The sequence below is a fragment of the Sinohyriopsis cumingii genome, chromosome 2, assembly GCF_028554795.1.
Source record: "Sinohyriopsis cumingii isolate HCF-2022 chromosome 2, ASM2855479v2, whole genome shotgun sequence".
Classification (NCBI taxonomy): domain Eukaryota; kingdom Metazoa; phylum Mollusca; class Bivalvia; order Unionida; family Unionidae; genus Sinohyriopsis; species Sinohyriopsis cumingii.
Genome location: NC_142962.1, coordinates 12864816 through 12877688, shown reverse-complemented (window position 1 = coordinate 12877688; position 12873 = coordinate 12864816). Strand labels below are relative to the sequence as shown.

At 31.0% G+C, this 12873-nt stretch overlaps 1 protein-coding gene across 4 annotated transcripts in view; it reads left to right on the top strand.

The window, feature by feature from the left end:
* The window catches only part of LOC149804349 (metalloprotease mig-17-like), a 78845-nt gene that overhangs the window by 20676 nt on the left and 45296 nt on the right, over positions 1 to 12873 (top strand). For all 4 annotated transcript variants that reach the window (XM_089939214.1, XM_089939222.1, XM_089939230.1 and 1 more), the window contains 3 exons: positions 972 to 1144; positions 4264 to 4341; positions 9620 to 9777. In XM_089939214.1, coding sequence (XP_089795340.1) covers positions 972 to 1144; positions 4264 to 4341; positions 9620 to 9777 — 409 coding nt within the window. The remainder of the gene's footprint in view (positions 1 to 971; positions 1145 to 4263; positions 4342 to 9619; positions 9778 to 12873) is intronic.

Genomic DNA, 12873 nt, shown 5'->3' with positions numbered 1-12873 from the left:
ACTGATACGATGCCTTTCTCTGGGGAACCACACTTTGCCATGACCTTCCAGAAGCCCCCACGACCGGCTGTGCAAAAGACGATTGTCGATGAATGGCGTGTACAGGTCCAAGTTCTGGACCTGGCATTTCTCCTGGAGTTAACGAGCTGCAAACACTATGTATGTTGCCCCTCGTCCATTCCTGAACCTTCAATGACTCAAAGACAGTAGCCCTTGATTGATGTGCTACAAAAGCGATTAAGCAGGATTCTGAGATGTATTTTGCCGGCTATTGACAGCAAGGAAGCTTCCCTATGGGTGTCGCATGATTGTTGCCTTTCTGCTAGTAAAAGTGGAGAATGGATGCATCCATGCATTCCTAGGGTATAGTTCCTTAATACAGACTAGAAGATTTCAGTGATTTTCCGTGCCATATGTGAGCCTCAGGCTCTGTAGACTTCTGCTGGCATAGAATATCTTCCAGGTACTTGCCATTTGACATCATATCAAAATTGCTTTCTCAGCTTCAGTCAGAGTTGAAGGGTCAGCTAATGATATGTAATTTCGACTTGGAGTAATCTGTCAACATACGTGTCAATATGCATAGGTTGGGGCAATGTATATATATATATATATATATATATATATATATATATAGAGTGAGGTAGTTAGTAATTTAGTTAGTTAGAGAAGAGCTTCATCTAAGTGGGTCCACTAACTGACCAACACCATGTACTCCATCATAAGGAAATATAATAATATATCAATGTAACTATGTAACTAACTAACTAGGTCTGAATCAAACAGTTTTAACGAAAGATGCGATTTATATAAAACAAAATTCTCATGCAAATGCAGCGGAAGGCAGCGAGAGTTATATGATTTTATCATATCGGTTATTTTCGCAAAATGTGAAATTTAATCAGATATCCTTCAAATCAGAACACCATGATCTTTCCTTCCCTATAATTCCAGTATCGTATATCTTCCAGAATTTACCAATAGCATAGACAAAAGGCGTGAACATCAAGAGATTGACGCCACAATTGAAGTTTTATTAGTCATCGATAACGCCATCTACCGGAAGTTTTTAAAGTCCTCAAAGTACCAATCGTCAGTGGCAAGTACGAAGCTACAGCAGTATTACAGCATTGTTATAGCAATGGTATGTACATTTATATTACTATTGTTAGTATTACAAAATTGTTATAGCAATATCATATACATTTATATTACTATTGATATATTGCGCAGTATTGCCACATTGTTATAGCAATAGTACGTACATTTATATTACTATTGTTATATTGCAACAGTATTACAATATTGTTATAACAATGGTCTGTGCATTTTATTAATTCTGTTATGTTAAAGAGGTATTGCAGCATTGTTATAGCAATGGCATGTGCATTATTATTTTTATATTGTAATGCACCACGGTAAAATTTCAATGGTATGTACGTGTATACATTTAAATAGTACTGCATCATTAAGATAGCAATGGTATGTACATGTATGCATTTAAATAGTACTGCATCATCGTGATAGCAATGGTATGTACTTGTATGCATTTAAATAGTACTGCATCATTGTGATAGCATTGGTATGTACATGTATGCATTTAAATAGTACTGCATCATTAAGATAGCAATGGCATGTACATGTATGTATTTAAATAGTACTACATCATTGTGATAGCAATGGTATGTACATGTATGTATTTAAATAGTACTACATCATTGTGGAAGCGATGGTATATATATATATATATATATATATATATATATATATATATATATATATATATATATATATATATTATTACAGCCGTATTACAGCATTGTTATAGCAATTGTAAGTGCATTTATATTTGTATATGTATATATATATGCATGACGGCGAGTTAGTGATTTTGGTTTTCGTGCATTTGTCATTGTTTTGGTCCAGTTTAGCTAAATGCGAGTGATCCGTCAGCAATGATTATTTGATACATACATACATTTACATACATACATACATACATACATACATACATACATACATACATACATACATACATGCATGCATGCATGCATGCATGCATGCATGCATGCATGCATACATACATACATACATACATACATACATACATACATACATACATCAAAGATATCATTTCCTGTCTAGCAGCATTCTTTTATCGTCAAATGAAATCTATAATCAAACCCAGTAAATATTGCAACAAGTAGACAATGCAATACTGAGCGGAAAATTTTTTTATCAAGGGGAAATAGATTTATTTGACCGGGTTAATAGTGTTGTGTTTTAAACATATCGATCGATACATAAAGTGAAAGACGACTAGCGCAAAGAGACGCACCTTTGCGAAAAGGTTTCTTATGGAACTTAAGAACACCACAAGCAAAAATATACTCACTTGTTCTTTGATGCAAGTGAAGGAACGTGGATTGCAATATATGACCAATATTACGTTTGATTTTGTAATTATAGTACTCAAGGTACAACCTAACATTTGAAGAGTTTTTATTTATATTAATGCAAAAACTGATACTTATATCCCTTTCTTACTCATATCTTTATTATGTGCCAATGGTGTTATTTATATTAATAAACCATATAATAGTTTCCGATATTACACACTTGTAATAACACCTTGTGACGTCAACAATGCCGCTATGGAGTCTAATAAAGCAAAGGTAAATATTCCGAGGTATATCCGAATGCACTTCAAAGTCTACGTAAATGCATCAGATAATATTTGCAGCTTTATTGAGAAAAAATAGTAAATGAAAAAGCAAAAGGATTTTTTCTTGTGATAAATAAAGCATTAATTTTATGCTCGCTTGAAAAGATCTGTATGAAAATGGCATGTATCAGAGACACTATTTTCTTTAGGGCATTTTCCAATTTTCCATTCATCTTCATATTCAATCTCTAAGCAATGTCTATAAATATTCTGACACGTAGACAATGTGCATATGGGCGGAAAATATTCTTATCAAGCAGGGTTAATAGTCTTGTATTTTAAATATAGATGAATCAATCGATACATAATGTGAATGACTGCACAGAAACGCGCCGGTACAGAAAGGATTAATTGAAACTTAATCACACAACATGCACAATGGACTCTTGGTTTTGTTTATGAAAGTGTACGAACATAATAAGTTAAGCGTAATGACGGAAACCAGCATAATTCATGACTATCATTTTTTGTTTCATCTGTTGTACATTTTTTTTAACTTTGCCCAAAGAGAACACATGAAAGTTCAAGCAATTTTTATTCTGTGTTATTCACAGATTGAAAAGCTTGTGGCCAAAATTGCTACTTACGTTTTTATGAGATTAGTACACTATATACGACCTTAAGCTGTAAAACAAGAAAGAATTTGTATATATTTTCCAAAAGTTATAAATCCTCCTCTTTCTTATCCTCATTTTGTAATGGTGTGCCTAGTGTGTTATTTACGTTAATAATGCATTTAATGTTTTAAACATCACACAATTGTAATAACACCTTATGAAGTCAAAATATGCCGCTGTGAAGTCTTATAAAGTCTGTGTGTAAGGCCCGAGGCAAATTTTAGCTTTATAGAGGGAAAGAAAAAAATAGAATTGCACATTTGCACATTTGCGTCCACTTGAAAACAAGTGTACGAAAATGTTTGTTTTATTTCAATCTTGTAATAATCAAATCTCACAACAGATAGAAGATTTTTTGTTTGTTGAATAAATTTCATTTGCAGTGAGCCATCATCTAAGTTCTTCTACATACAACAAAAAGAAACAAACAAACAAAAAGACACAACAAAACACAAACACACACACACACACACACACACACATATATATATATATATATATATATATATATATATATATATATATATATATATATATATATATATATATATATATATATATATATATATACGTAAGTGCATGCATGCATATATACATACATACATACACACGAATGACGTTCATACATACATACATACATACATACATACATACATACATACATACATACATACATACATACATGCATAGAAATAATTATTTGAAAGAACTTTGCAATCAGACCTCCACAAAACGGAACAATCATTCGACTTGTAAACTTCGGGGAGAAGCGGAGGCGGAGGTTCAGAAGTAAAATTGTATTACACTTTCTGAATTTTGGAAAAAAGAAAATGTTTGGAATTCAGGGGTTGTTTTTATTCTAAGCATTGAATAAGAATGTACTAACATGTGAGGATCATATTAAATATTATATTATTTCAGGTAGACCAGAGGTATCAAACAGTGAAAGAGTCCGATATATCTCTTAGGGTGAAAATATCAGGCATGTACATAGCAAAGGTAACTATAAATAACGGTGTATTCCTTAGAAATAAATAGATACATACTTGTAATTTTTCTTAGATGACAATTTAATATAAAGGTAACAAAGTTTGTTAACTACCATCTGAATAGTGTCTATGACGTTTAATTATCCAGTTAATTAAAATGGGGGATAGTTAAAATACCGCCCCTTTCGCAGTTCAGTATTTAAATTAAGACACTTAATTGAAACATGTAATTCAATTTTTAAACTAAGACACTTAATTCAAATATGTAATTTAAATTAAACTTCAATTTAAAAACTAAGACACTTAATTGGAACATGTAATTAAATTTTTAAACTAAGACACTTATTTGCAACATGTAATTCAATTTTTAAACTAAGACACTTAATTGGAACATGTAATTTCAATTACACTTCATTTTTTAAACTAAGATAATTAATTGGAACATGTAATTCAATTTTTAAACTAAGACACTTAATTTGAACATGAAATTTCAATTACACTTCAATTTATCAACTAAGACACTTAATTGGAACATGTAATTCAGTTTTTAAACTAAGACACTTAATTGGAACATGTAATTAAATTTTTAAACTAAGACACTTATTTGCAACATGTAATTCAATTTTTAAACTAAGACACTTAATTGGAACATGTAATTCAGTTATTAAACTGAGACACTTAATTGCAACATGTAATTCAGCTTTTAACTAAGACACTTAATTGGAACATGTAATTTCAATTACACTTCAATTTATAAAATGAGACACTTAATTGGAACATGTAATTTCAATTACACTTCAGTTTATAAACTGAGACACTTAATTGGAACATGTAATTCAATTTTTAAACTAAGACACTTATTTGCAACATGTAATTCAATTTTTAAACTAAGACACTTAATTGCAACATGTAGTTCAGTTTTTAAACTAAGAAACTTAATTGGAACATGTAATTTCAATTACACTTCAATTTATAAACTGAGACACTTAATTGGAACATGTAATTCAATTTTTAAACTAAGACACTTATTTGCGACATGTAATTCAATTTTTAAACTAAGACACTTAATTGCAACATGTAATTCAGTTTTTAAACTAAGACACTTAATTGGAACATGTAATTTCAATTACACTTCAATTTATAAACTGAGACACTTAATTGGAACATGTAATTTCAATTACACTTCAATTTATCAACTAAGACACTTAATTGGAACATGTAATTCAATTTTCAAACTAAGACACTTATTTGCAACATGTAATTCAATCTTTAAACTAAGACACTTATTTGCAACATGTAATTCAATATTTAAACTAAGACACTTAATTGGAACATTTAATTCAGTTTCTAAACTAAGACACTTAATTGGTACATGTAATTCAATTTTTAAACTAAGACACTTAATTCGAACATGTAATTTAAATTACACTTCAATTTATAAACTGAGACACTTAATTGGAACATGTAATTCCGTTTTTAAACTAAGACACTTATCTGCAACATGTAATTCAGTTTTTAAACTAAGACACCTAATTGGAACATGTAATTCAGTTTTTAAACCAAGACACTTAATTGGAACATGTAATTTCAATAAGACTTCAGTTTTTAAACTGAGACACTTAATTGGAACATGTAATTTAGTTTTTAAACTAAGACACTTATTTGCAACATGTAATTCCGTTTTTAAACTAAGACACTTAATTGGAACATGTAATTCAGTTTTTAAACCAAGACACTTAATTGGAACATGTAATTTCAAAAAGACTTCAGTTTTTAAACTGAGACACTTAATTGGAACATGTAATTTAGTTTCTAAACTAAGACACTTATTTGCAACATGTAATTCCGTTTTTAAACTAAGACACCTAATTGGAACATGTAATTTAGTTTTTAAACTAAGACACTTAATTGGAACATGTAATTTCAATTACATTTAAACAATTTAAACACACTTAATTGGAATATGTAATTCAATTTTAAACTAAAACACTTAATTGGAACATGTAATTTCAGTTACACTTCAATTTATCAACTAAGACACTTATTTGCAACATGTAATTCAATCTTTAAACTAAGACACTTATTTGCAACATGTAATTCAATATTTAAACTAAGACACTTAATTGCAACATGTAGTTCAGTTTTTAAACTAAGAAACTTAATTGGAACATGTAATTTCAATTACACTTCAATTTATAAACTGAGACACTTAATTGGAACATGTAATTCAATTTTTAAACTAAGACACTTATTTGCGACATGTAATTCAATTTTTAAACTAAGACACTTAATTGCAACATGTAATTCAGTTTTTAAACTAAGACACTTAATTGGAACATGTAATTTCAATTACACTTCAATTTATAAACTGAGACACTTAATTGGAACATGTAATTTCAATTACACTTCAATTTATCAACTAAGACACTTAATTGGAACATGTAATTCAATTTTCAAACTAAGACACTTATTTGCAACATGTAATTCAATCTTTAAACTAAGACACTTATTTGCAACATGTAATTCAATATTTAAACTAAGACACTTAATTGGAACATTTAATTCAGTTTCTAAACTAAGACACTTAATTGGTACATGTAATTCAATTTTTAAACTAAGACACTTAATTCGAACATGTAATTTAAATTACACTTCAATTTATAAACTGAGACACTTAATTGGAACATGTAATTCCGTTTTTAAACTAAGACACTTATCTGCAACATGTAATTCAGTTTTTAAACTAAGACACCTAATTGGAACATGTAATTCAGTTTTTAAACCAAGACACTTAATTGGAACATGTAATTTCAATAAGACTTCAGTTTTTAAACTGAGACACTTAATTGGAACATGTAATTTAGTTTTTAAACTAAGACACTTATTTGCAACATGTAATTCCGTTTTTAAACTAAGACACTTAATTGGAACATGTAATTCAGTTTTTAAACCAAGACACTTAATTGGAACATGTAATTTCAAAAAGACTTCAGTTTTTAAACTGAGACACTTAATTGGAACATGTAATTTAGTTTCTAAACTAAGACACTTATTTGCAACATGTAATTCCGTTTTTAAACTAAGACACCTAATTGGAACATGTAATTTAGTTTTTAAACTAAGACACTTAATTGGAACATGTAATTTCAATTACATTTAAACAATTTAAACACACTTAATTGGAATATGTAATTCAATTTTAAACTAAAACACTTAATTGGAACATGTAATTTCAGTTACACTTCAATTTATCAACTAAGACACTTATTTGCAACATGTAATTCAATCTTTAAACTAAGACACTTATTTGCAACATGTAATTCAATATTTAAACTAAGACACTTAATTGCAACATGTAGTTCAGTTTTTAAACTAAGAAACTTAATTGGAACATGTAATTTCAATTACACTTCAATTTATAAACTGAGACACTTAATTGGAACATGTAATTCAATTTTTAAACTAAGACACTTATTTGCGACATGTAATTCAATTTTTAAACTAAGACACTTAATTGCAACATGTAATTCAGTTTTTAAACTAAGACACTTAATTGGAACATGTAATTTCAATTACACTTCAATTTATAAACTGAGACACTTAATTGGAACATGTAATTTCAATTACACTTCAATTTATCAACTAAAACACTTAATTGGAACATGTAATTCAATTTTCAAACTAAGACACTTATTTGCAACATGTAATTCAATCTTTAAACTAAGACACTTATTTGCAACATGTAATTCAATATTTAAACTAAGACACTTAATTGGAACATTTAATTCAGTTTCTAAACTAAGACACTTAATTGGTACATGTAATTCAATTTTTAAACTAAGACACTTAATTCGAACATGTAATTTAAATTACACTTCAATTTATAAACTGAGACACTTAATTGGAACATGTAATTCCGTTTTTAAACTAAGACACTTATCTGCAACATGTAATTCAGTTTTTAAACTAAGACACCTAATTGGAACATGTAATTCAGTTTTTAAACCAAGACACTTAATTGGAACATGTAATTTCAATAAGACTTCAGTTTTTAAACTGAGACACTTAATTGGAACATGTAATTTAGTTTTTAAACTAAGACACTTATTTGCAACATGTAATTCCGTTTTTAAACTAAGACACTTAATTGGAACATGTAATTCAGTTTTTAAACCAAGACACTTAATTGGAACATGTAATTTCAATAAGACTTCAGTTTTTAAACTGAGACACTTAATTGGAACATGTAATTTAGTTTCTAAACTAAGACACTTATTTGCAACATGTAATTCCGTTTTTAAACTAAGACACCTAATTGGAACATGTAATTTAGTTTTTAAACTAAGACACTTAATTGGAACATGTAATTTCAATTACATTAAAACAATTTAAACACACTTAATTGGAATATGTAATTCAATTTTAAACTAAAACACTTAATTGGAACATGTAATTTCAGTTACACTTCAATTTATCAACTAAGACACTTATTTGCAACATGTAATTCAATCTTTAAACTAAGACACTTATTTGCAACATGTAATTCAATATTTAAACTAAGACACTTAATTGGAACATGTAATTCAATTTTTAAACTAAGACACTTAATTCGAACATGTAATTTAAATTACACTTCAATTTATAAACTGAGACACTTAATTGGAACATGTAATTCAATTTTTAAACTAAGACACTTAATTCGAACATGTAATTTCAATTACACTTCAATTTATAAACTGAGACACTTAATTGGAACATGTAATTCAGTTTTTAAACTAAGACACTTATTTGCAACATGTAATTCAGTTTTTAAACTAAGACACCTAATTGGAACATGTAATTCAGTTTTTAAACTAAGACACTTAATTGGAACATGTAATTTCAATTACACTTCAGTTTTTAAACTAAGACACTTAATTGGAACATGTAATTTAAATTACACTCATAGAAACACTGAATTGATGTAAAATTGTTTTAAAAATTGCTTTATAATAGTTTGCTTAAAATGACAATACGTTTGATTTAAATTCAAAAATCTTATTCAGTGTTACAGGAATAATATGAGACTCTTATGAAAACGATTGTTTTTTGTTCTATTTCACATCACTTAACAATATCGCCTTTGCATAATCGCAAACCTACATGTACATTAGTATTTGACTAGCTGCATCAGCAGTAAATGTGACACCTCCAGTGTAATAAGGCTAAAGATGTTATTCGGCATGTAGTTCAGAAATATGTGTTTAGATTCTGTTTGGTTTATTTTGTTTGTTTGTTTTTTATTTCAGACACGAATGCAAGCTTCATGGATCGAGTATTTGGTTAGATACTCTGATCATCTGAAGCAGGGTTTTGTGAATGCCAGCCGCGCCTTGAGAAGATTTCAAAAATGGTTGCGTTCTACCAAAAATCTTCCTTCTTTTGATCATGCCATACTCATAACGGGGTAAGAGATTTGTGTACCAAATATACTCACGCAATACTCATAATGGGGTAAGATATATGTCAACCAAAGATATTCACACAATATTCATAACGGGGTGAGAAATTTGTCTACCAAAGATATTCACAAAATAATCATAAAGGGGTGAAATATTTGTCTACCAAAGATACTCACACAATACTCATAACGGTTTAAAGAATTTGTCTTCCAAAGATAATCACACAATACTCGAAACGGGGTGAGGGATATGTCTACCAAAGATAATCATGCCATACTGATAACGGGGTAAGATATTTGTCTACCAAAGATACTCACACAATACTCATATCGGGTACTAGATTTATCTACCAAAAGATGATCAAGTACCCATAACAGGGTAAGAGATCTGTCTGCCAAACGACGATCAAGAAATACCCATAATGGGGTAAGAGATTTGTCTACCAAAAGATGATCAAGAACTATCCATAACTTGTAAAAAAAAAATGTCTATCAAAAGATAAACAGCACATCAACAACAGTGATCAATTACAAAACACAGAAATCAGTATTTCCTGAAGTTTAGCACTCACGAAATTGCAAACAAGGTTAACCCAGATTGTAACCCTCGTTGTTGTGTCTCTTTATTATTTCAATCCGAAAAGAAAAACGGTCACTACTTACTCTTACCGCCTATCTGACGACAGATTATGATCTGTGATATTCGCAGATGGGTGATCGTTAAACATGGATAGATGCTTCATTAACCACACCTTCTACACTTCACCCATATATATATATATATATATATATATATATATATATATATATATATATATATATATATATATATATATATATATATATATATATATATATATACAAAATGCTCATTATTTCCCGAACCGCTCTGGTGGCCTAGTGGTTAGAGCGTCCGCCTCGGATGCGGGAGGTCGTGGGTTCGATCCCCGGCCGAGTCATACCGAAGACTTACAAAAACGGTACTAACAGCTGCCTCGCTTGGCGCTCAGCATTAAGAGGTTAGTGTTAGGACTGGTCGGCCCGGTGTCAGGATAATGTGACTGGGTGGGACATCATGCTACATGTCTGCGGCATGATGCCCCAGTGCTAGACATCACTATAAACTGCCACATTGCAGACATCGTAGCGATATGACTGAAAAATTGTTAAAGCTACGTTAAAAATCAAAATCACACATCACATCTCATTATTTCCCATGTGCGCACGTGCGCGCGCGCGCGTGTGGTTGTTTGTACACACATGAGCGCGCACTGCATATAATCTAAACTAATTAGCATTTGGCGATTTATCAGAATTAGATATGGATGGTTGAATAAGTCACATGACATAGCGTTCGATTATGGATTTCCGTAGTCGAATATATCAAGTTTTGTTTTCTTAACTTTTTGGGGATGATATCTTCAAGGAAAAGTAACATATATGAATAACAGCTCTCAGTGAAAGTGGCCTTCCATTCTTTACTAGACCCAAGTACCATAAGCACGGCAGACGACAGATGTGCTGGTAAAGCATTCGTTTTTACCGGGTACAAGCAGCGTAACCGTCACGAAGTATGTAAATATTACATTATTCATACAAAAAATATATAAACTACATCCAACCAGTTATAATTGATCGTTAAATTTAAACCGATTCCCCAACCTTAATTTATTAACTGGTGCAGAGGCATAGACTTAAAGCGCACGTAAAATGATGTGAAATATTTGAGAGAGAGAGAAAGTTATTTATGGTCCTTAGGCCAAAGCAAGAAACGATACACATATTTAATATAATCTAACCAATTTGGGCTGATAAATGCTATTAAAAATACATCTGTGAAAGGCAATATTCAAGCACGAGTGACCTAATGGTTACGCAAATCAGATTAGCATTTACAATTCAGATCATTTTCAGGGAGTAATCTCTTCTCGACTACCATTGACTTTCCATGATATGCTCATATAGTTTGTTCATGCATCTCTTTTATCCCTGGTTTGGTCCCTTCCGGGACTTTATTGGGAGCGAATGAACATGGCACTAAAGGTGAAAATGAGATGAAATGAATAAAGGAACCTGAAAAAGATGAGTGAAATTGAAATGTGATTCATCATAATGAACACGGTTCCAAGTGAGAAAGTTTTGTAGAACATTGTGTGTGTGTGAATGTTTATTACAGCTTGAGTCGTTAAAGGGATCTTTCCTAAATAGGATTAGTATCCTACAAGCAGATACACAAAATCACCAAAGCTTGTACGAATTTTCTACAACCTTGAGGTCACAGTCCCGTTTTATTCTCTTCTGGACAGTCTTTAAAAATGAGTTCGCTACATCCATGGGCGCCCGCAGGATTTTGTGCAGGGGGAGCCGGTCTGTCAGTCACGGACAGGAGAGTTGCGTAGTTTCGTGTGTAAGCAGTCTGAAACTAAAGCTAATATTTACTAAGCGTTAAGAACAGACTTTTGTGACATATCATATTTTCAGCTTCATCTGCATGATGAAACTTGTCGGAATATATATATATATATATATATATATATATATATATATATATATATATATATATATATATATATATATGCAGTATGATTTACAGGGGGTCACGTGATCCCCCCCCCCCCACTTGCTCTTTGCTGCAGGCGCCCATGGCTACATCATGTAATATCACACGAAGTGTTCTAGCTCCCTGACAAATTCATCTTCGGTCTGCTTCTTCCCTCATGTGAAACATAAAATCAGCCGAATGACTGACTTCCCTTCCCATCATTAGTTTACTGGAAGTTATAGCCGGTGCGCCGGTTTACATACGATCTAAGTAGCCCTAGGTAACAGGACCAAATATTTGTCAGTGAAACAGCACACATCGCCTGTAAAACACCAGTTGTACTTTCCAACGTACCCATTTCGCAGGATGACATTAAGGTGTAGCCTTATGGATTTGCAGAACACCTCGACTAAGGGTATCCAAGCTACGGCTGGACATGTACGCATTACGCATGAGCGGAAAATTCTGCTCTTTATGATGGAAGAAGTACATCTTCAACTAGCTATGTGACCTCGTGTAAATTCATTATAATGTATTCAGTTCTCTTCTCAGTTTTGGGT